Here is a 21,218-nt window from a genome sequence, read left to right on the forward strand (position 1 = left end):
GTTTACAAGTCAGCAAAGTGGAAACAGAAAGCTAAAAATAGAAAACTGTTATAACAAAAAACCTTTCATTCCTCCCTTAAACTAAATGCTTAGAAGCAATTAGTTTTCCTCTGAAAATTCACATACTCCCAGCAACCTTCGAAGCTTCTGAAAAACTTCTAACTTTAAGGGTTTGGTCATAATGTCTGCCACTTGATCTTGGCTTCCACAATGAACCAATTCAGCTACATTATCTTTTGTAAGATTTCTTAGAAAATGAAACCTCATATCAATATGCTTGCTTCGACCGTGCATAACTGGATTTTTTTGACAACTTGATGGTTGAACTATTGTCACAACAATATGGTAATGCAACTTTCATCTGGATGGCCCAACTCCTTCAAAATTTTCCTCACCCAAACTCCTTGACAAGCACAAATTGCAGCAGCTACAAACTCAGCTTCTGTAGTTGATAAGGTCACAATAGGTTGTTTTTTTGAAACACCACGAAACAGCCCTGAACTCATTAAAAATACATACCCAGATGTACTTTTTCGATCTTCCAAATCTCCAACATAGTCACTATCTGTATATGCCAACAATCCAGCATTTCCTCATTTATGTAATGAATCCATAGTTCACAGTCCCTTTTAAGTACCGAAGTATTCTTTAGCTGCTTGAAGATGATCTTCCATTGATTTTACCATGTACCTACTTATAAGCAAGTAGCAAACATCATATCGGGGTCTTGTGGCAGTAAGATACATTAAACTTTCCACCAATTGTTTGTAATATGTATCATCAACAGGGACCCCCATTTCCAGCTTTACTCAATTTGGAACCAGGAACAATTGGGTTGTTCACAGAGTTACTTTCCAGCATGCCAAACCTTTTTCAAAACCTCCAATGCATATTTTCTTTGACATATAAAAATTCCAGAAGACTGTTATAAACACTCAATCCCAAGAAAGAATCGCATTTTTCCCAAATCCGTCATATCAAATTCACACAACATGGAATTTTTAAAATCAATCATCATAGTTTCATCATCACCAGTAAAAATTTAAATCATCAACATACACACTTACAATGATAATTTTTTCCTTCCAAACTTCTCTTGGTGATAATGTTTGTTCGCTATCGCACCTTTGAAATCCTTCATTGATGAAATGTGTTTCAATTAAACTAAACCAAGCACGTGGAGCTTGTTTTAATCCATATAAAGCTTTGTGCAATTTGTAAACTAAGTGCTCATTTACCCTTCTTTTGATACCCTTTTGGTTGCTCTACATAAACATCTTCAGTTAACTCACCATGGAGAAAAGCTGACTTAACATCAAGCTGAAAAATATTCCAATCCTTTTGTGCAGCTAGAGCAATAACCATTCTTACTGTATCCATCCTTGCCACTGGTGCAAAAACTTCTGTGTAGTCTACTCCATATTGTTGAGAGTAGCCTTTAGCAACCAATCGAGCCTTGTACTTATCAATTTTTTCGTGCTCATTGTATTTGGTTTTGTAGACCCACTTTACTCCAATCCTTTTTATCTCCAATTGGTTGTTCAACAAGTGTCCACGTTTTGTTCTTCTCAATGGATCTGATTTCATTGTCCATGGCCAGCCTCCAATTCCATCTTGTATAGCATCTTCAAAATACAATGGATCAGTTGATATCCCTAGTGCCATATGAGCTTCATCCTCTGAAAGACCTTCTCCACTAATATAATCATCCATCCATGTAGGAAGACGCCTCTCACAGATTCCCTTAAACTCCTCACATTTTGTCACCATCACCAAAAAATGTGATCCTCCTCCCTAACTCCATCTTCTCTATCACTATCAAGTTCATTTTCACTCACATTTTCTTCCTCATCTGCATCATCCACCATCACCCAAATCTAAGTGTACTACTACTATTTGTTTTGCATCCCAATCCCATTATTTTTCTTCCTAAAAAATTACATCTCTACTCACAAAAACCTTTCCACCGACCGGATCATATAGTCTGTAACCTTTTGACTCTCACTAACTCCCAATAACAACACAAGAAATGCTTTTATTGTCTAATTTGGTTCTTTTTGCATCTTGAACATGTGCATGTGCTACACATCAAAAAACCCGAAAATGATCTACTGAGGGTTTTATCCCACTTCAAGCCTCCTCTGGTGTGATATCTTTGACCACCAAAGGTAGGACATCTATTTAAGACATAGATGGTCCAATTTACTGCTTTGGCCAAAAGGTTTTGGGTATATTTTTCTCCGATAGCATTGAACGAACCATGTTCATTATCGTTCTGTTTTTCCTTTCCGCGTACACCATTCTGTTGCCAAGTATAGACGGTCGTTAATTGCCTTTTGATCCCATTTTGTTTGCAAAAAATCATTGAACTCAACTGATTAAATTCTCCTCCTCTATCGGTGCGTAAACACTTAATAGGCAACTCAGCTTCTTTCTCAACCAAGGACTTAAAGTATTTGAAAGAGTTAAAAGATTCTGACTTTTCTACCAAAAAATATACCCATGCTTTCCTGCTATAATCATCAATAAACAATAGAATGTACCTTTTGTTGCTATTAGATGTAGGGGTGATTGGGCCACAAATATCTGCATGAATAAGTTCCAGCTTTTGTGTTGCTCTCCAAGTGCTCCTCTTTAGAAAAGGATCTCGATGTTGTTTCCCTTTGATACAATCAGTGCATGTAGCATTTGAGGCACTAAATTGAGGAAGCCCATATTACCATGTTTTTGCACTGTAGAGTTCTCAAACCTTTGTAACTCAAATGTCCATATCGTTGATGCCAAAGATGAGAAAACTTTCACTTCAGCTTTTGTTTGAAGGCACTGATCAACTTGTGTTTGAGAAGAAGTTTAGGTTAGCAAAATAAACATCCTGTTGTTGCTCATTTTTTTGAATAATTAAGCCTTTCTTTGGATGAAATATTTTGCATCCCCTCCCTTGATCAAAATAGTCAAACCTTTTTCTTGCAATTGTCATATGCTCAAGAGATTTTACTCAATTCTGGAAATGTAGTATACCTCAGTAACAACATGATTAACTCCATTCAGAAACAACTTCACATTTCCTTTGCCCATCACATCCATTTTAGTGTTGTTTCCTAACTTCACTGAATGTCGAAAATCTTCATTGAGTTCACTAAACATGGATCGATCACCACACATATGATTAGAACACCCGGAATCAAGAAACCATGTATCTTTCTCTTTTACTCCATGCAATTCCTCATAGGACATTAGAAGCATTTCTTCTCTTCATCAATTTCGGCATAGTTTGCTTCTTTATTTTCAGGACACTCATATGGTAATGCTCAAGTTTTTTGCATCGGTAACACTGCACATTTGCTTTGTTGAAATTTGCTCGACCCCTTCCTCTTCCTCTTCCCTCTTCCTCTGTAGCTGCCTCGACCTCGACCTCTCCTTCATCATTCGTCACCTTCAAGGCTTGCTCCTCTCTGCTTCGTCGCTGAAAACTTTTGTTCATGACTATCAAAGAACTTTGCAACTCATAAATAGTGAGAGTATCAATATCCTTTGACTTTTCAATAGAACAAACGATATAGTTAAACTTTTCTGTTAAAGAGCGTAGAATTTTTTCGACCACTTTCACATCTTGCATATCTTCTCCATAAATCCGCATCTTATTTGCCACCGTCATGACTCTGGAGAAGTATTCTGTCACTTCTTCACAAGACTTCATCTCAAGAATTTCAAAGTCTCTACGAAGAGCTTGTAGATGAGACCTCTTGACCCTTGCATTGCCTTCAAACTTTTTCTTCATTGCATTCCATATTTCTTAGAAGTGTTCTTCTTGAGAATGGTTTCTAAAACTGTACGATCAATGGCTTGAAAGAGATAAATTCTTTACTTTCAAGTCTTTCAGCTTCATCTCATCATTTTTCTTTCGCTGGGCTTCTGTTTGTAACAATTCGCTAGCTGGTTCAACATATCCAGGTTCGACCAACTCCCAGTATTTCTTGGATCGAAGGAAGTTTTCCATCACATGCTCCAATGATCATAATGACCATCGAAACGTGGAATTACCGGCTGTACAAAACTTCCTTCATTCTTATTTTCTTCCGTAGTCATTTTGCTGCAAAGTTTGAAAGACTGCTGCTTTGAAAAATCAAAACCACCTTGGCTCTGATACCAGAATGTTGAGAACAAAAAGAATTGCACAACAAAACTATCTTTTATTGATAATGCTGCTAAGCTTAAATAGTAGCTAAACTACATCCACGAAAATAAAGGGAGAAAAAATAGCAGCCCACTCTTACTACAATTCAGCAAAGTAGAAACAGAAAGCTAAAAATAGAAAACTGTTTATAACAAAAAACCTTTCAAAGTTCTGGGCCAACTATCAAGTCAATAAGATATATACAAATCGAGAAATAACCAAGTCGTGCTCAATCTGGGTTCTTGCAACCTAAAGCATCACAAAACTATCATGACATTGCTAGAGTTACACATAACCACAGGCATAGGGCATTATAAATAGGGTAATTGCAATTGATATCATTTTTAGGAATAATAACCAAGTGTCATTACAAAAATAACTTTAGATTTTTTTAAAAAAGATAAAAAAATAAAAATAAAAACTTATAAATGCTCTTATCGTTAATATGATGATCAATTTGAAATTTGCTTAAGTTCAAAAGAACCAATTATAAGACAAATTATATACGTATCCTCATTTTTTTATATAGATACTCTCATTTCTCTATTAATTTTCCAATTCTAACTTATTATACCAATTTTCTCATCAACCAAAATAAAAAAACCAAAATTTTAAGTTAAATCATAAAATCTCATAAATTCCAAAATCAAAATCTCCCAAACATACAAGAATGATAAATAGTTGAATAAAAAATATATTTGGTTATTAACACACACTCAACTATTAACATACAACTTTGTTAAAACATTAAATCCTAAAATCCCTTGGTGCTTCCTTTATTCTCTTTCTTTTCATCATAGTTCATATACCTTAACTGAAGTGTGCAGTTGTATTTATTTATTTATCTTGATAAGAAAATGTCAAACAATTAACAAAAAAATGGAGTAAGAGGGTATTGAATAACGGAGGGGGAGAAAAAAGATGAAAAATAGAGAAGTAAGACGGTATTAACGGTTTCTATTCATATAACTATTGGGGTTGATGTCTTAGATCTCATGGTTGTGTAGTGCATTTGTACAAACATTCTATTATCTAATAAAATAAGGGGTATTTTATTCGACATTTAATTGCATTAACCAAAAAACCAATAAACTAAGATCTAATGTTATCTATTGTAACTTAAACATATATGTGGCAACATAAAGATGGATCATGTTTAAGTGATAACCTGAATGGTTTGTAGTGGATGGATAAGTCTGAATACTTTATCCTAGTGATACTATGAATATGATATGCTTATAGTTGTAACAATTGTTGTAAAGTGCTACAAATAATCTGATCCTGATCATTTATGTGGAGACATGTGAGGGGGGTATTCTATACAAATAGTTTGTATAAGACCGAGCCACGAAATAAATAGTCTTTCTATATAACACCGTTGCTAGAAGAAACTTACATTTCACTAAGATGGTCATAGTTGACTTGACTTGAATTCTGAGTGAATTGTGAACTCTTGCCTATGAAGGTGGTTCTTTGATATACATGGATGAGAGTGACCAGTTTCACTAAATCAATATGCCTACCATTTAGGAGATTCGTCTGATTAGGGAGCTGGAAACGTAGCTACACAAGAAGGAATTCACTCTTTCCCTAGTGTTAGGGTAAGTAGAGAAATTACACAATTAAGGGTTGATTTCGGAGCTTGAACAATGTGGTGTCACACCCTCTCCTGATCTGAGATGGGTTTGGCTATAGTTGGACTATAACTCATTGTTCATTAGAGGGATCAATGGTACTTAAGGTGTTAGATATAACTACAGAGACAAATTGGTAATTTTGGTCCAATTGTACTTACGAGCAATTTGTGAAGGGTCAACTGATGCGTTGTAAATGTGATGGAATAATGGTGTATAATTGCGATGATGGTTTATGCGTTGCACATGCAAGTTTTCCTAGTAAAACCCAAGTATAAATCTCATTAGGTTTCCTGGTAAGTCCAGGGTCGAACATAGAGACTACAGAGTTACTATGCGACGGTAAATTTTGATTCCTTTGCGGTGACAAAAACAAATAAGTGGTTGATGTGTTGTTTGAGTATATTTCCTATGCGGCGGATTTAAGTAAAGAGTTGATAAAATCGAGAATACAATGAGTATGTAATGAATGGGTTGAGAAGGGATTTAGCTAACACTTCCTAAGATTGCGCTCAAGTTATGTGATCATGCTACACACACACAATAGCATGTCATCTCTCAATGCAACGCCATAGTTCTTATTTCTATGAGGCATGCGATGTATACGATAATGTCTATAGGACTTATGTCTAAGCCTTTGTTATTATCTATGCGATGATGAATGATACACACATACATAAGATGGCCGCATACTATCATATTATATTTCTAGGGTGCATGCGATGCATAATAGCAATCAGAACTTATGTCTAAGTTTATATCTCTTGCTTATGCGGTTCTAATATGACTCTCTCAAACCTAGATTCTAACCTGACTCTCTCAAATCTAGGTTCTTTCTTTAGACTACTCTCTCAAATATCTCTAAAGAGTAACTGACGCATACATAAGACAAGATGATCGCATAAAGTGAAGATCTTTGGTCATGCTAGCTAAGTACCTCTCAACCCATTTCGGAAATTTAGCTACTCATGCAAAATGTGATGAGATTGAACAGATGTTGAGATGAGAATTCCATTTTATAAATAAAGTCAGAATACAAAACAACAATGGAAAGTAGGGATAAGAAGTCCGGTAGCAATGTCTTGCTTCTCGAGGCTTTTACACTGTCTTTTTACTCTACTTTGTCTAAAAGAATATCCTTGCTTTCGCAAGTGTCGGCCCTCTCTTCTTTTATAGTGCTTCCCGGTAGTCTTTCGAGCTAACCCGGAATGATCTCTCGGCGTCTTCTTCTCTTTGCTCGCCTCCGCCTTCTAAGTATAAGAACAACTACAGACTAACAGCTATTTATTTGTCTAATCTATCTTCTATGTATATGGCGAACTATGTCGAACTTCTTTAATGATAGTGGCCTTCGGTATTTATAGAACTCAAGGTGAAGAATATTTTCTCTCTAATGCTTGCAATGATGGGAGGTCATTAAATCTTCTGTCTGATGCGCCGATTAATGGTCACCAAAAAGTTGAATGTAATTGCTACAGCGTGTCGTTAACGGTTTGTCAACTAAATTTGGATCCGACCGTCATCATCTTTCCGTACCATAAGGATTTATTAAGCTTTTACCTTGATGTGTCGTCTTTATGCGGCCACCTTCTTGAGCAAATTCTCGCAAGCACATACAATTGCATGGCTTTGCGGTCGCAATCTTTTAATGTGCGCGGTCGCCGAATTCCTTGGATCGCAATTTTCTTTGCACCAACGCATTTTTCCTGTACAAATTAAGTAAATTAGTTGTTTTTATGCGATGGGCGCATGCGATCGCAATATTCTTAGTTTAACGCTTTTGGACATGATTTTGTATATTTTTATCGTCGCATACCCACATTTTTTTACATCTTTGCGCTGTAATAACGTGCATTTCTGTTCGTTATCATCAACACGTTGTTGATTGGTTATATCCAATAGACACAAAAATATATATATAATGCGAAAAGTGTAATCGTCGGTCTTTAGTGGAGTGACCAGTAGTTAATAGAAATTGATTAATTTATTTTTTTGATTAATTTGAACGATTCAAATTAATAAGAAATTAATATAATGTAAGTGATCACTATAATATAAAGTTCAAAATTATATGAATGAGATTCATATAAATACTATAGGTTAAATGAGAGTAATAAACTATAGGATATATTATATATGATATAATGTAAACTATAGATTATATGTCATATTAGATATAATATATGGTTTAATATTTCGTATATAGATGTATTAAATTAGTTATTATGTATACATATATAATTAATGAATTAATTAAACTATATATATAAGTTTCCTTCAGTTCTGTAGCAACGCTATTATGAACAGGCTTGACTACGACCTGACAACCTTGCTCAATGAGCTATAAACATATCAATCCTTGATGAAAGTCAAGGAACAGAAGGGTGAAGCAAATGTTTCCTCGTCCTCCAAGAAGTTTTATAGAGGTTCGACCTCAAGGGAAAAATGTGCACCTTCTTCTTCTGATACCAAAAAGTAGAAGAAAAAGAAGGGAGGTCAGAAGAAAGCTAACCCCGTTATTGCCTAAAAAGACAAAAAGACCAAGGTTGCAAAGGAAATTTGTTTCCATTGCAACCAGAAGGCATACTAGAAGAGGAATTTTCCCAAGTATTTGGTAGAAAAGAAGAAGGCCAAACAAGGTAAATACGATTTACTCGTATTGAAACTTATTTAATGGAGAATAATGATTCTGCCCGGGCGCCGCTAATCATGTCTATTCTTCATTTCATGGAATTAATTCCTAGCGGCAACTAGAGATTGGGAATTGATGATGCGGGTTGGAATTGGGCACATTGTCTCGATTGTGGTAGTGGGAGGACTTCGTTTAATTTTACAAAAATCTTATTTATTGTTTGACAATGTATATGTAGTTCCTGGTTTGAAAAGAAACTTGATTTTTGTAAAATGCTTACTTGAACCAAATTATTCTCTTAATTTTCATGTAAATAAAGTGTTTATTTACAAGAATTGTGCTCTTGTTTGTTCATCTAAGCTCGAAGATAACCTTTATATGTTAAGGTCGTTAGCATCTAAGGCCTTCCTTAATATTGAAATGTTCAAAACTATTATAACTCAAAATAAAAGACAAAAAGTTTATCCTAAAGAAAATGTCTAACTTTAGCACCTAAGATTAAGTTTATTGGATTTAGGAACATGCAAGCGGAAGCAATTAGGATTTAAAGAACTCTAATTATGTTAATTTAAGGATTAAGCATGCTTGTTCAAAACTGAAAAATAGAGTTTTAAGAGCAAACCTTGATGTAGCTCAAAATTAAAGCAATCCTTTGGTTGTTTTTTATCACGAACACTTATGGACCACCGTTAGAGTCTTTCCTACTATTCCCATACCTTAAAATGGATTGTTGGATCCAAATTTGTGATGAATTTGAAGGAGAAAAAGGAATTTGAAAGAGTTTGAGGAAGTTTTGGTGTTGTGTACTTTGAGAGAAACATCCAGCTTCACAAGCTAACCAAGAAGCTCAAATCTCAGCAAACTTTCTTCTATTATATCCTGTAATTACATTATGTTCCTTAAATCCCACTGATTCTTTAATGAACAATTGGTTTGTGGTCCAACCACTAAATCGAATCTCACTCGAGCAAATGAGAGGGAAGGGCTCCTTGTTCAAGACACAAAGTCTGAAGGAATCGAATCCTGAGCAAAAGCGTGTGAACGCCTTACATTTTTGGTTTTGGTTAAAAAAAAAAACAAAATACAGTAGCAAGCATAATAAAACAAAGGATAAACATATTTAATTTAGCATGCTTTTAAAGAAAAGAGAAAAGAAGGAAGAACAATTTCTTACCTTCGTAGGTCTCTTTATCTTCACGAAAATCACAGGCTTTTTCTCTGCAACATATTTCCAACGAATAATCAACACCACTGTAAGAGAGACCTCGATATTCTCTTGAAATCCAAGTATAGAAGTGTGGCCTCTAACCCTTGAAGGAGGAATAGGAATAGAGAATGGTGGAGAGGAGAAATTGTTGAGAGAATTTGGGAGAATTTAGAGGCTACGGTAAACTATAGGTTATGTGTTATATTAGATATAACATATGGTTTAATATATCATATATATATATATATATAAATTAAAATTGATTTTAATTTTAAAAACAGTTATTGGAGAGGATTTATTGGATAATCACCCCTCCCTCTCTGTCTCGTTATAACATGGGTGTGTGAGAGTGGTAGATATAATTCTATTCATCTTTTTCCTCTCACTCACAAAGAAAATTCATTGGAAAAAAAAATCATACTCTCAAAAGAAAATCTTCCCTTCCAAAATTAATTACTGAAGCCCACACAACTCTCAATTGATTCTCAACCTCGAGAATATCAAGGATTCCTCGTGGTAATGCCCAGAATTTGGGGTTTACGTTGCTCTGTTTGTCAATTCGAAGTGAAATTCGATTTGTTCGTGACTTGGAGGGGAAAAGTGAAGAACTTGGTCTTCAAGGGTAAGTGGATCCTTTAATCCCTTCTTCCTCTCTAAATTGTTAGAAAAGCATGCTTAATTAGGTCTGTTTATATTAGTTTTTGTCTTCTGTTTGATCATTGTTTTATAAAATTTAAAATTGGGGCACGATCCTTCTGTTGTGGGTAGTCACCTACTTTTTCAACAACAATAAGGGTATTTTTTTAATTTTTTTTTCTAAAGTTCAGGGTATTTTTTAAACTTTTAAAAGTTCAGAAATATTTTTTATACAAAATACTAATGATTTTTATCCAAAACTAACGGTAAAGATATTTTTAAAAAAACTCATTTTGAAAGTTTAAGGGTATTTTTTACACAAATAAGAAAATTTAGGGGTGTTTTATATAATTTAGCTTTTTTTTAAAAAAAAAATTGAATTGTAGAATTTCAATTTTTCAATTTTAAACTTAGATTCAAATTAATTTTTATAATTCTAATCTTTTCAATATATCTTTTTGTGGTTTCAAGACTTTAATATAGTTGTCAAAGTGAGTTTAGTTCAACAACAATAGACATGACCTTCCTCTTTACAAATTGAAGGTTAAATTCTTTATCTCGTAGTTGTTGTACTAAAAAGAACTTCAATATAGTTACTGTGATTGTAAATATTTATTATTTCTCATAAAACGAGTTAAATTTTAAATTGGTTCTTATAATTTTAGTATAGTTAGAGGTGTTCAAATCACCCGACAACCCGAACAATCCGGACTATCCAATCCAAATTGTAAGAGTTGGATTGGGTTCGGGTTACACTTTTAAAATATTCAAGTTGACCCAAACCAACCTGAATTTCTAATATTATATTTATAACGTATAAATATTATAACTCATATATAATTTTATAATGTTTGTATGAAGTTTATAATAGATATCTAGGATTTTGATATTTAACATTTGAGTTTTATGAAATTTTAGTTATTAATATGTCTTGTACACAAATTTAAGTATCTTAAGTTAACAAAAAAAGAGAAATTTTCACCGGTAGAAAAAAAATGTCAAACTATTTTCAAAAAATAATAAAAGAAATACTGATATATACTGATATACTTCTATCAGCGTCTATCGTTGATAGACTTCTATCATTTTCTATCACTGATAGATACTAATAGACTTTCTATCAACCTCTATCAAATAAAATTACAATTTTGCTATTTTGTGTATTAGTTTTCTTTATTTTTCTATTTTTGAAAACCCACACAAAAATGTAATAAAAAAGAAAAGAAAAAAATAAATAACTTGACAACTCAATCCAACCCAACCCAAACTTTTAAGGTTGGGTTGGAGACCCAGGTTATTTGGGTAGCCCACCAGACCAATCCGAATTTTCGATTTGGTCCAAAAAAATCTCCCAACCTACATACACGGTACACCTCTAAGTATAGTCTCACAAATCATTCATAAAATTATATTTACATACGGTTAGAATTCACTAATTTTCTCTTTTTTTTTACACTATACAAATCATAGTACAGGAGATTAAGAAAGTCAACCAAATTAGAAAACACGATTAAATACAATGTAAATCAATCAAGAGACCGAGTAAATTCAAATTAAGCATAATTCATCGAACTAAAAAAAGGTGGGATTTTTAAGGTCCCATTTTATAACTATTTCATATTTTGTTTTTAATTTTTGAATGTTAAGCCTATTTCTCCCCATTTTTTACAACTATTTGCATCTTTTTAAAGTATAACTGTAGAATTTTTAGTCAAATTCTAAAAGCAAAAACAAAATTTTAAAAGCTACCTTTTTAGTTTTCAATTTTGGCTTAATTTTTCAAACCATTGGTAAAAAATAGATGACAAACAAAGAAAATTGAGGTGAAAGTAGTGTCTATGGCCTATGGGCTTAATTTTCAAAAGCAAAAACTCAAAAACTAAATGGTTACCGAACAAGGTCTAAATTTTTAGTTTTAGATCTCGTGTGTTAGTTAGATACCACCAATCAAATAGACAAGTAAATTCTATATTTTGTAGGTTAAAAATCACTTTTTAGTCCTTAAAACATTTATAAAAGTAACAATTTAGTTTCTGAACTTTGGTTTATAACGATTTAGTCTTTGAACTTTCAATTTCCTTTATTTATGCAAGAGATATCATTAAATTTTAACATTTGATTCTAAAATAAGGACTGAATTATTGCAATTTTTAAAGTACAATGACTAAATTGTTACATATTAGAATTCAAGGACTATGTTACTAAATTGAAAATTCAAAGAATAAATTGTAACTTTCATGAAATTTTAGGGACAAAAAAAGTCTTTTTTAACCTATTTTGTATTGTTTAGGCACCTACGGGCTCGTTTGATAACGTTAATGTTTCATGTTTCTTGTTTCCTATTTCCCATTCCAATGTTCCTTGTTTCTTATTTTTTTAGAACAAGAAACAGGAATATGTTTAATAACTATTCATATTTCTCGTTTCTTTAAAAAAAAAAAAAGAGAAATAGAAATTTGTTTGATAACATTTCTTGTGTTCTTGTTTCTAGTTGTTTCTTTTTTCTTTTTTTTTTTATAATAATATAATATAAAAAAAGAATATATGTCATACACTAAACATCGAAAAAGATATTATCAAAAGTTTATGTCATCTAATACAAGTCTAGGTGAAAACTAAATATAATAACAAATTGTATCATATTCTCCATATGTTGTCCAAATTTGATCGACATTGTCATCTCTAACTCGAGTCATTTGTTTTAATTGATGTCAAGTCATATCCAACTTAATTATGTTATTATGTAAATGTCGTGTTGTAAAATATTAAAGTTAAGTTAAATGAATGTCTTAGTCAACAAAATTTATACAAAGTCTACTCAATTTCAAATATACTAAAATATTAAAATTAAGATAATATATGAACATGCATATTGCAAAATTTAATAATAAAAAATTGAAATATATATATATATATATATAAATAGTATACATATTGAAAATTAAAGTAACATATAAATCTAAATATTGGAGAATTTTAAAATTCAAAATTAAAATAAAATATAGATATAATATATTTTTTGTGGACATACAAAACTATAAATAGGCCAAAGATGCATTTTGTTAAATAAAAGAAACAGTTTAATATAAGACAAAAACAAAACATGGGAAACTTTCTCAAAATTTGTCCATTTTTTTAGGAACATTCTTCAAATTTTAGAAACAAGAAATGAAAACGGTTATCTAACAAGCCCGTTTCTTGAAAAATGAGAAACAAAAATAGAAAACAGGAAACGGAAACGAGAACGTTATCAAATAGACCCTATATATCTTCTTCTCCAATTTAAATATAGGAGTCACTAAAATACCTTCTTCTATTTTGCTGATATAATTTTATCAATTTTCACTTTAAAATTTTTCATATTTATTGCAATATGAAAACATATAGCATTATTCAATACAAACAATTTACAAAGTCTAGCTAAATTAACTTAATCAATTTTCTTAGAAGACAAAATTTATTTTTTGGTTCCTAAATTTTAGATTTAGTTTTCATTTGATCCTTAAGTTCCAAAATGTCATCTTTTTAGTTTTTATATTTTGAGTTTTGATTTTGTTGGGTGAAAATTTAACTTTCAAAACAATGAGGGGGTTCAACTTTGTTGGTTGGAGAATCCCACATTGGAGAATTTGGTGTTGAAAGTATTTTTTATATACTCCAACCTTGTGTTTTAAGTTTTGGCCCCAAGGGGTACCCATATTTTGGAGGGAGTGAAGAGATACACCAATGTGGATTTGGTGGACATCTCATGCTGCCATCACCCAATCGGGGTAGAGTGTGTGTGATTATTTTTAATAAAAAAAATATTATTTTATTATTCCAGTAGATAAGCATTCATGTTGTGAAATGCTACAAGATTTCAAGAGAGTCTATGCGCTGTCTCTTATACACATCTAGATGTGTATAAGAGACAGGTTGATTATTTTTAAAACGGTTCATTTCGATGCTGAAGGCCTATAAAAGGTGAGGCCTTCAGCAGTTCGTGATAAACAAAATTCATTTTTCTAAATTCCCACTTCATTTTCCTCTCCTCCATCTTAACTTTTCGAGCAGTGAATTTAGAAAGGGTGTACGTTCCAATCGGTAACGATGCATTTCCAATCAGTTTTCATTTGGCTATTTTATCCTAGGGACGACGTGGCAATTTTTAGACCTGCTTGCACATTTGGGCAGAGTCGCGAAACTTCTTAAAGAGAGCGAGCTCTGCAACTCAGCCTATAACGAGATTCTGTTCTGCAGTTTTTGCTCTTCGCTTGACCATCGTGCCTTGGCGGCTTACAGTTCGTCGTTTTGAGGGCCCTACTATTTCCAAGAATTTTAAGATGTTTCCACATCTTCAATGGCCCTCAATAGCAACAATGAGATATCTGACCTCAACCGTCTATTTTGGTTCGAAGGAGCGAACTTCAAATGGTGGAAGCAAAAGATGTTGTTCTTCCTCACCGTCAAGAAAGTTGTTGAAGCTTGTACCAGCGCTAAGCCGATCGTCCCTTTAGAAGAACCAATTGAACAACAGGTAAAAAAAACTGCTGACTGGGAGGAGAAAGACTTTCTATGTAAGAATTTCATTTTAAATGGTTTGACTGATGATCTGTATGACTACTACAATACATTGAAGACAGTAAAGGAGGTCTAGGATGCCCTGCAAAAGAAGTATGAAAATGAGGAGGCAAAAAAAATGCGGTCAGTCGTTATCTCAAGTTCCAGATGATGGATGACAAATCCATAGAGACCCAATCCCATGAACTCCAGAAGATAGCTCACGAGATAATTACTGAAGGTATACCTCTAGACAAACAATTCCAAGTTGTTGTTATTATTGATAAACTGCCCACCTTGTGGAAAGATTTTAAACACTTTGAGGTATAAGACAAAGGAGTTCTCCTTGGAGAGTCTTATAACCCGGCTAAGGATCGAGGAGGAAGCCCGGAAGCAGGACCAGAGGGAGGAGGTGAAAGCAGTGTCTAGGAAACCTGCCTCTGTGGTAAAACCTGACAAAAAACCTAAGGGGACAAAGAGGAAAGGTCAGAACCGTTGCTCTAGCAACCAGAACCAACAAAAAAAATAGAAGCCCCCTTCAGGAGAAACGGTATAGTTCCTCTGCTTTAATTGTAATGAATTTGGACACGTGACTAGGAACTGTAGGAACAGGCGTCATCTTGCTAGTCAAGCGAACCTGACAGAAGAACCATTAATTGCCATGATCACAGAACTAAATGTGATCGGTGGTTATGAAGGATGGTGGATAGACACTGGCGTGACGCGCCATGTTTGTCACGACCTTAGTCTATTTAAAACTTATACTGAAACTAAGGATAAGACTTTTTTATTGGGAGAACACCACTCCACGAAAATTGCTGGAACCGGCGAGGTGGAACTGAAGTTTACCTCTGGGAAGACCCTTACGTTGAAGGATATTCTACACACTCTGGAGATACGAAATAATTTGGTTTGGGGTTATCTCCTAAACAAAGCCGAGTTTACTTAAACTATAGGGACAGACCTATATACCCTTACCAAAAATAATGTATTTGTAGGGAAAGGGTATGCAACTGAGGGAATGTTCAAATTAAATCTAGACCTTAATAAAATGAAATCTTTTGTGTATATGCTGTGTTCTATGAATATTTGGCATGCTAGACTCTGTCATGTGAATAAGAATTTAATTAGTAACATGATTAGGCTAGAAATGATACTTAAGTTATCCATGATGATTTTGATAAATGCGAGTATTGTAGTCAGGCTAAAATTACTAAAACTCTACATAAATTTGTACTTAGGAATTCTGAACCTCTAGATTTGATTCATTCTGATGTCTGTGAATTTGATGGCATATTGACTAGGAACAGTAAAAGATATTTCATTACTTTTATTGACGACTGTTCTGATTTTACTTTTGTATACCTGTTGAAAAACAAAAGTGATGTTTTTTATGCCTTCAAACTTTTTGTTTCTGAAATAGAGAATCAGTTTAATAGAAAAATTAAAAGACTTCGTAGTGATATGGGAACCAAGTATGACTCGGACAGTTTTAATGAATCCTTTAACTCACATGGACACAAAAAGACTATATCTTATTCTCCTGAAATGAACGGAAAAGTTGAAAGGGAAAATAGAACTTTAGCTGAGCTAGTAGTTGTTATTTTACTTAGTTAGGGAGTCGCGTCTTATTGGTGGGGTGAAATCATCCTTACCGTATGTTATGTCCTGAATAGAATCCTGAAATCTAAAAATAAACCTTCACCTTACGAAATTCTCAAGAATAAGAAACCAAACTTATCCTACTTTAAAACATGGGGTTATCTAGCCTTTATAAGGATTCCTGACCCAAAAAGAAGAAAGTTGGCTGGTAGAGCTTACGAGTTTGTCTTTATAGGTTATGCCTTAAATAGTAAAGCCTATAGGTTCTATGATCTAGTGAACCAAGTGATCATTGAGTCAAATAATGCTGACTTCTTTGAAGATAGGTTTCCTTTTAAATCAAAGAATAGTGGAACTCTGGTTCAAATGGTATAACCCTAGTTAGAAATCCTAATCCTAGAGAGGAAACTGACCCATAACCTAGAAGAAGCAAAGAGCTAGAACCACCAAAAATTTTGGAAATGACTTCATGACCTACAATGTAGAAGAAGACCCTAAAGGATTAAGAGTTGCCCCGTCCTCAGTAGATGCCAACCTATGGCAAGAAGCCATAAATGATGAGATGGACTCACTTAAGTCAAATAGGACTTGACACTTAGTAGATCTACCCCAGGATGTAAGGCAATAGGATGCAAATGGATCTTAAGGAGGAAACTTAGACCTCATGGGACCGTCGACAAATTTAAAGCCAAGTTAGTAGTGAAGGGCTTTAGAGAGAAAACATAGATTTCTTTGACACCTTATCCCCTGTCACTAGAATTACCTCTATCCGTGTCCTTTCTCTCTCGTTGCCCTTTATAACATCGTAGTACATCAGATGAATGTAAAAACTGCTTTCCTAAATGGTGAACTTGAAGAAGAGATTTACATGGAACAACTTGAGGGTTTTGTTGTCCATGGTCAAGAAAACAAGGTGTGTAAATTAGACAAATCTCTCTATAAACTAAAACAACCTCCTAAACAATGACATGAAAAATTTGACAACCTTATCCTATCTAAAGGTTTCAAGGTCAATGAAAGTGACAAATGCATCTACCATCAGTTTGATAATAACCTATGCACTATATTGTGTCTATATGTAGATGATTTATTGATTTTTGGGTCGAGCTTGCACGACATAAATGATGTAAAATCAATATTGAGTGCGAATTTCGACATGAAAGACTTAGAAGAAGCTAATGTAGTCTTAGGCATAAAAGTAAATATGTCTGAAAAGGGAATTTCTTTAGATCAATCTCAGTATATAGAAAAGATTCTAAAGAAATATAATTACTTTGAGTGGAAACCAGCTTGTACTTCTTATGACCCTAGTGTCAAGTTGTTCAAGAACACTGGTGATAGTGTTAATCAATCTGAGTATGCAAGCATCATAGGCAGTCTTAGATACGTTGCCGACTGCACTAGGCTTGACATAGCTTATGTTGTAGGACTACTTTGCAGGTTTACAAGCAGACCTAGTAAAGAACATTGAAATGTTATAGAAAGGGTCATGAGATACTTAAAGAAAACTCAAAACCTAGGAATACATTATCAAAAGTTTTCCGCTGTCTTGGAAGGGTTCAGCGATGCTGATTGGAACTCTCTTTCGATGATTCAAATGCTACAAGTGGCTATATATTTAATATAATTGATGGAGCTGTCTATTGGAAGTTCAAAAAATAGACTATTTTAGCCCAATCTACGATGGAGTCAGAAATGATAGCACTAACGACAACTAGTAAAGAAGCGGATTGGCTTAGAAGTCTGCTATCAGAGATTCCCTTATGGGAAAAGTCGATACCAACCATATTGATCCATTGTGATAGTACTGCAACAATCGCAAAAGTTCAGAACCGTTACTACAATGGAAAGAGACGTCAAATACGTCGTAAGCACAGTACCATTAGAGAGTTTCTCACTACTGGTGCAGTTAGAGTGGATCACATACGAACTGATGAAACGCAGATCTTTTGACGAAAGAACTGGCCAGAGAAAAGATTTTTAGAACCTCAGAAAGGATGAGACTCATGCCTACGAAAGATGAATCACCGTGAGAAAAACCTAACCTGTAGACTGGAGATCCCTAGAAACAGGTTCAACAGGTAATAACTAATCATGAGTGATATATAATGAATCATGTTAAACCAAACACAAAGTTTCATTCCTATGACTTAAATTCTGAGCATGATATCTTGAAGCGTAAGAAAGGTTGAACTCAGTTCTTAATGAGATCTAGACTTGATGACAAGTGTGGTACCCAGCTACAGGAGTACCCTTGATAGACTCACCTGTGTGAATGTGGAAGTGAGGGCCGCTTCCTATGGAGTTTTTAGGCAAACTTTCTAGAGCATTTACTAAACCGGGATTCACGTACTAGGCCTTAAAAGCACGGGTTTTCGTACTACACCTTAATGACACTCTGTGTGAGATGCTGTTAGAGATAGAGTTCAAAACCAAGGGTTACTCTAGTATATTCTGAATCATCTACACTATGTAAAGGTTCAAGTCGTAAAACACCTTTGCTTATGCATAGTGTTATATAGATTGAAACTGCTCGATGAAAATATTTTCTCTCTTTTTTTTGTTTAAATTTCCAAGTGCAGGATTGTTGGGTGAAAATTTAACTTTCAAAACAAAGAGGAAACCAACTTTGTTGGTTGGAGAATCCTACATTGGAAAATTTGGTGTTGGAAGTCTCCTTTATGTACTCCAACCTTGTGTTTTGGGTTTGAGCCCTAAGGGGTACCCATGTTTTGGAGGGAGTGAAAAGATAGACCAATATGGATTCGGTGGACATCCCGCGCCGCGGCCATCCAGTCGAGCGTGGCGTGTGTTTGTGATTAGTTTTAATAAAAAATACTATTTTTTTATTATTATTTTTAAAACGGTCCGTTGATTATTTTTAAAACGGTTCGTTTCGATGCTGAAGGCCTATAAAAGGCGAAGTCTTCAACAGTTCGTGATAGACGAAATTCATTTTCTAAATTCCCACTTTATTTTCCTCTACTCCTCTATCTTAGCTTTCTGAGCAGTGAGTTTAGAAAGGGTGTACGTTCCGATCGAATAGTGCATTTCCGATCGGTTTTCATTTGGTTGTTTTATCCTGGGGACGACGTGGCAATTTTCAGACCTACTTGTACACTTGGGCAGAGCCGCGAAACTTCTTTAAAGAGAGAGAGCTCCGCGAATCAGCCTATAACGAGTTTCTGTTTTGCAGGTTTTGCCTCTTGCTTGATCGTTGTACCTTGACGGCTTATAGTTCGTCATTCTGAGGGCCCTACCATTCCAACAGATTTCAATTTAGTATCTAGATTTCAAAATATTACAATTTTAAAAGTGTAAATTTGAAACATAGAGATTAGATTGAAACAAAATTTAAGGTAAAATTTTGATATTATGAAATTTATATACTAAATTGAAACAAAAGAAAAAAAAAAAAAAAAATTAAAGAAGTACAACATTTTGAAATGGAAAATATATATATATATATATATATATATTATATTATATTATATATATATTATCTTTTTAAATTTATAGAGAAAATAGAGGTAGCGTGTTAGAATCATTTTAAACCGATACTAAAACACAGCGCATAGAGGAGGGAAAATGGAGCCTAAGGGAGCACCGTCAATGCGTAGTTTGGGTGAAATTGTTAGAAATTTGAAATATAATGAATTTCAAAGTCCCTGTGGCTGTGGCCCCACTGTGAGCGTCAGCTTTGGGCTGCGAAATTAGCGGCGCCGTTAATTGGAAGTTAATTGGGAAAGAAACGAAAACCGCGTGAAGAAGTGAACCAACCACCACCAAGTCAAACTAACTTTTTTTTAAAAAAAAAATAATAAATTTTTTTTTTTTAAATTCATTGATTGATTGCCATAAACGTTTAAAATGTCAATCTCCACAATAATGTCCGTCGAAAGATCCTTTCCAATGTTGATGTCTATAAATATTTCACCATTTATTAGGGCTTTTTTACATTGACTTTGAAAATAAACATATTTCTTTTAAAAAAGAAAAAATATTTATTTAAACACTTGACAAAATTACTTAAAATGAAAATACTTTGGAGCGTTTGAGATAAAGAGTTGATTATTATACTCCTAAGTTATCATAGTTGGGTTTTAATAGTTTGCGTTTGGAGTGTAGATTCTCTTAATTTGGGTTATTTAATTTGAGAAGGAAATAATAAACACCGTATCAAATAATAAAAAAAAAAATGATGAATGTAAAATAGTAAAAATGGTAGCAAATGAGAGTTTTGAAATAGTGTTTACGGTAGGAATTTGAGATTTTGAAATAATGTTTACTATAGCTAATTGAGGGTTTTGAAATAGTATTTACTGTAATAAGGATGGTTATTATAATCTTATGATAATCTTTGTCCTAAACGTTCCCTTTATTTTTAGTTACAATCTCTGAAAATGTTTTTATATACATGTTCGATTGATTTACTATATACCAAAAATATTTTTATTCGTACGATTATTAAAAATTATGAACTAATAATTTTTAAATAAATTAATATAAATGATGACTATTATTAGAGATGGATGTTGGAGGTGGTTGTTTGTGAATTTGGTTACTCGAAATTTTAGAACATTTTGGTAATTTTATGTATTATATAAGTTATGGAGAGATTAACCAATGATACTCAAACATCAGTTTTTAAAAGTTGATTTCAAGTGAAACTAACTTACTTCATATACTAATTTCTTTCAAAAACTATTTTGAATGGTTGTCAAACATTCAAACTTTTCCTAAAATGATTTTTTTTCCAACATTAAACATTTGAAAAGTTAAACCAAACACTCT

General features: G+C 33.5%; 1 protein-coding gene across 1 annotated transcript; it reads right to left on the bottom strand.

Annotated features, from left to right (window-relative positions):
- Positions 1-3,223: 3,223 nt before the first annotated feature.
- Positions 3,224-3,778, bottom strand: LOC120084959. The gene has a single exon (XM_039040769.1). It carries the CDS (start codon positions 3,776-3,778, stop codon positions 3,224-3,226), a length of 555 nt encoding a protein of 184 aa, XP_038896697.1.
- Between the last annotated feature and the right edge of the window lie 17,440 nt (positions 3,779-21,218).

Source organism: Benincasa hispida, chromosome 9, assembly GCF_009727055.1.
Source record: "Benincasa hispida cultivar B227 chromosome 9, ASM972705v1, whole genome shotgun sequence".
In the NCBI taxonomy this organism is placed as follows: domain Eukaryota; kingdom Viridiplantae; phylum Streptophyta; class Magnoliopsida; order Cucurbitales; family Cucurbitaceae; genus Benincasa; species Benincasa hispida.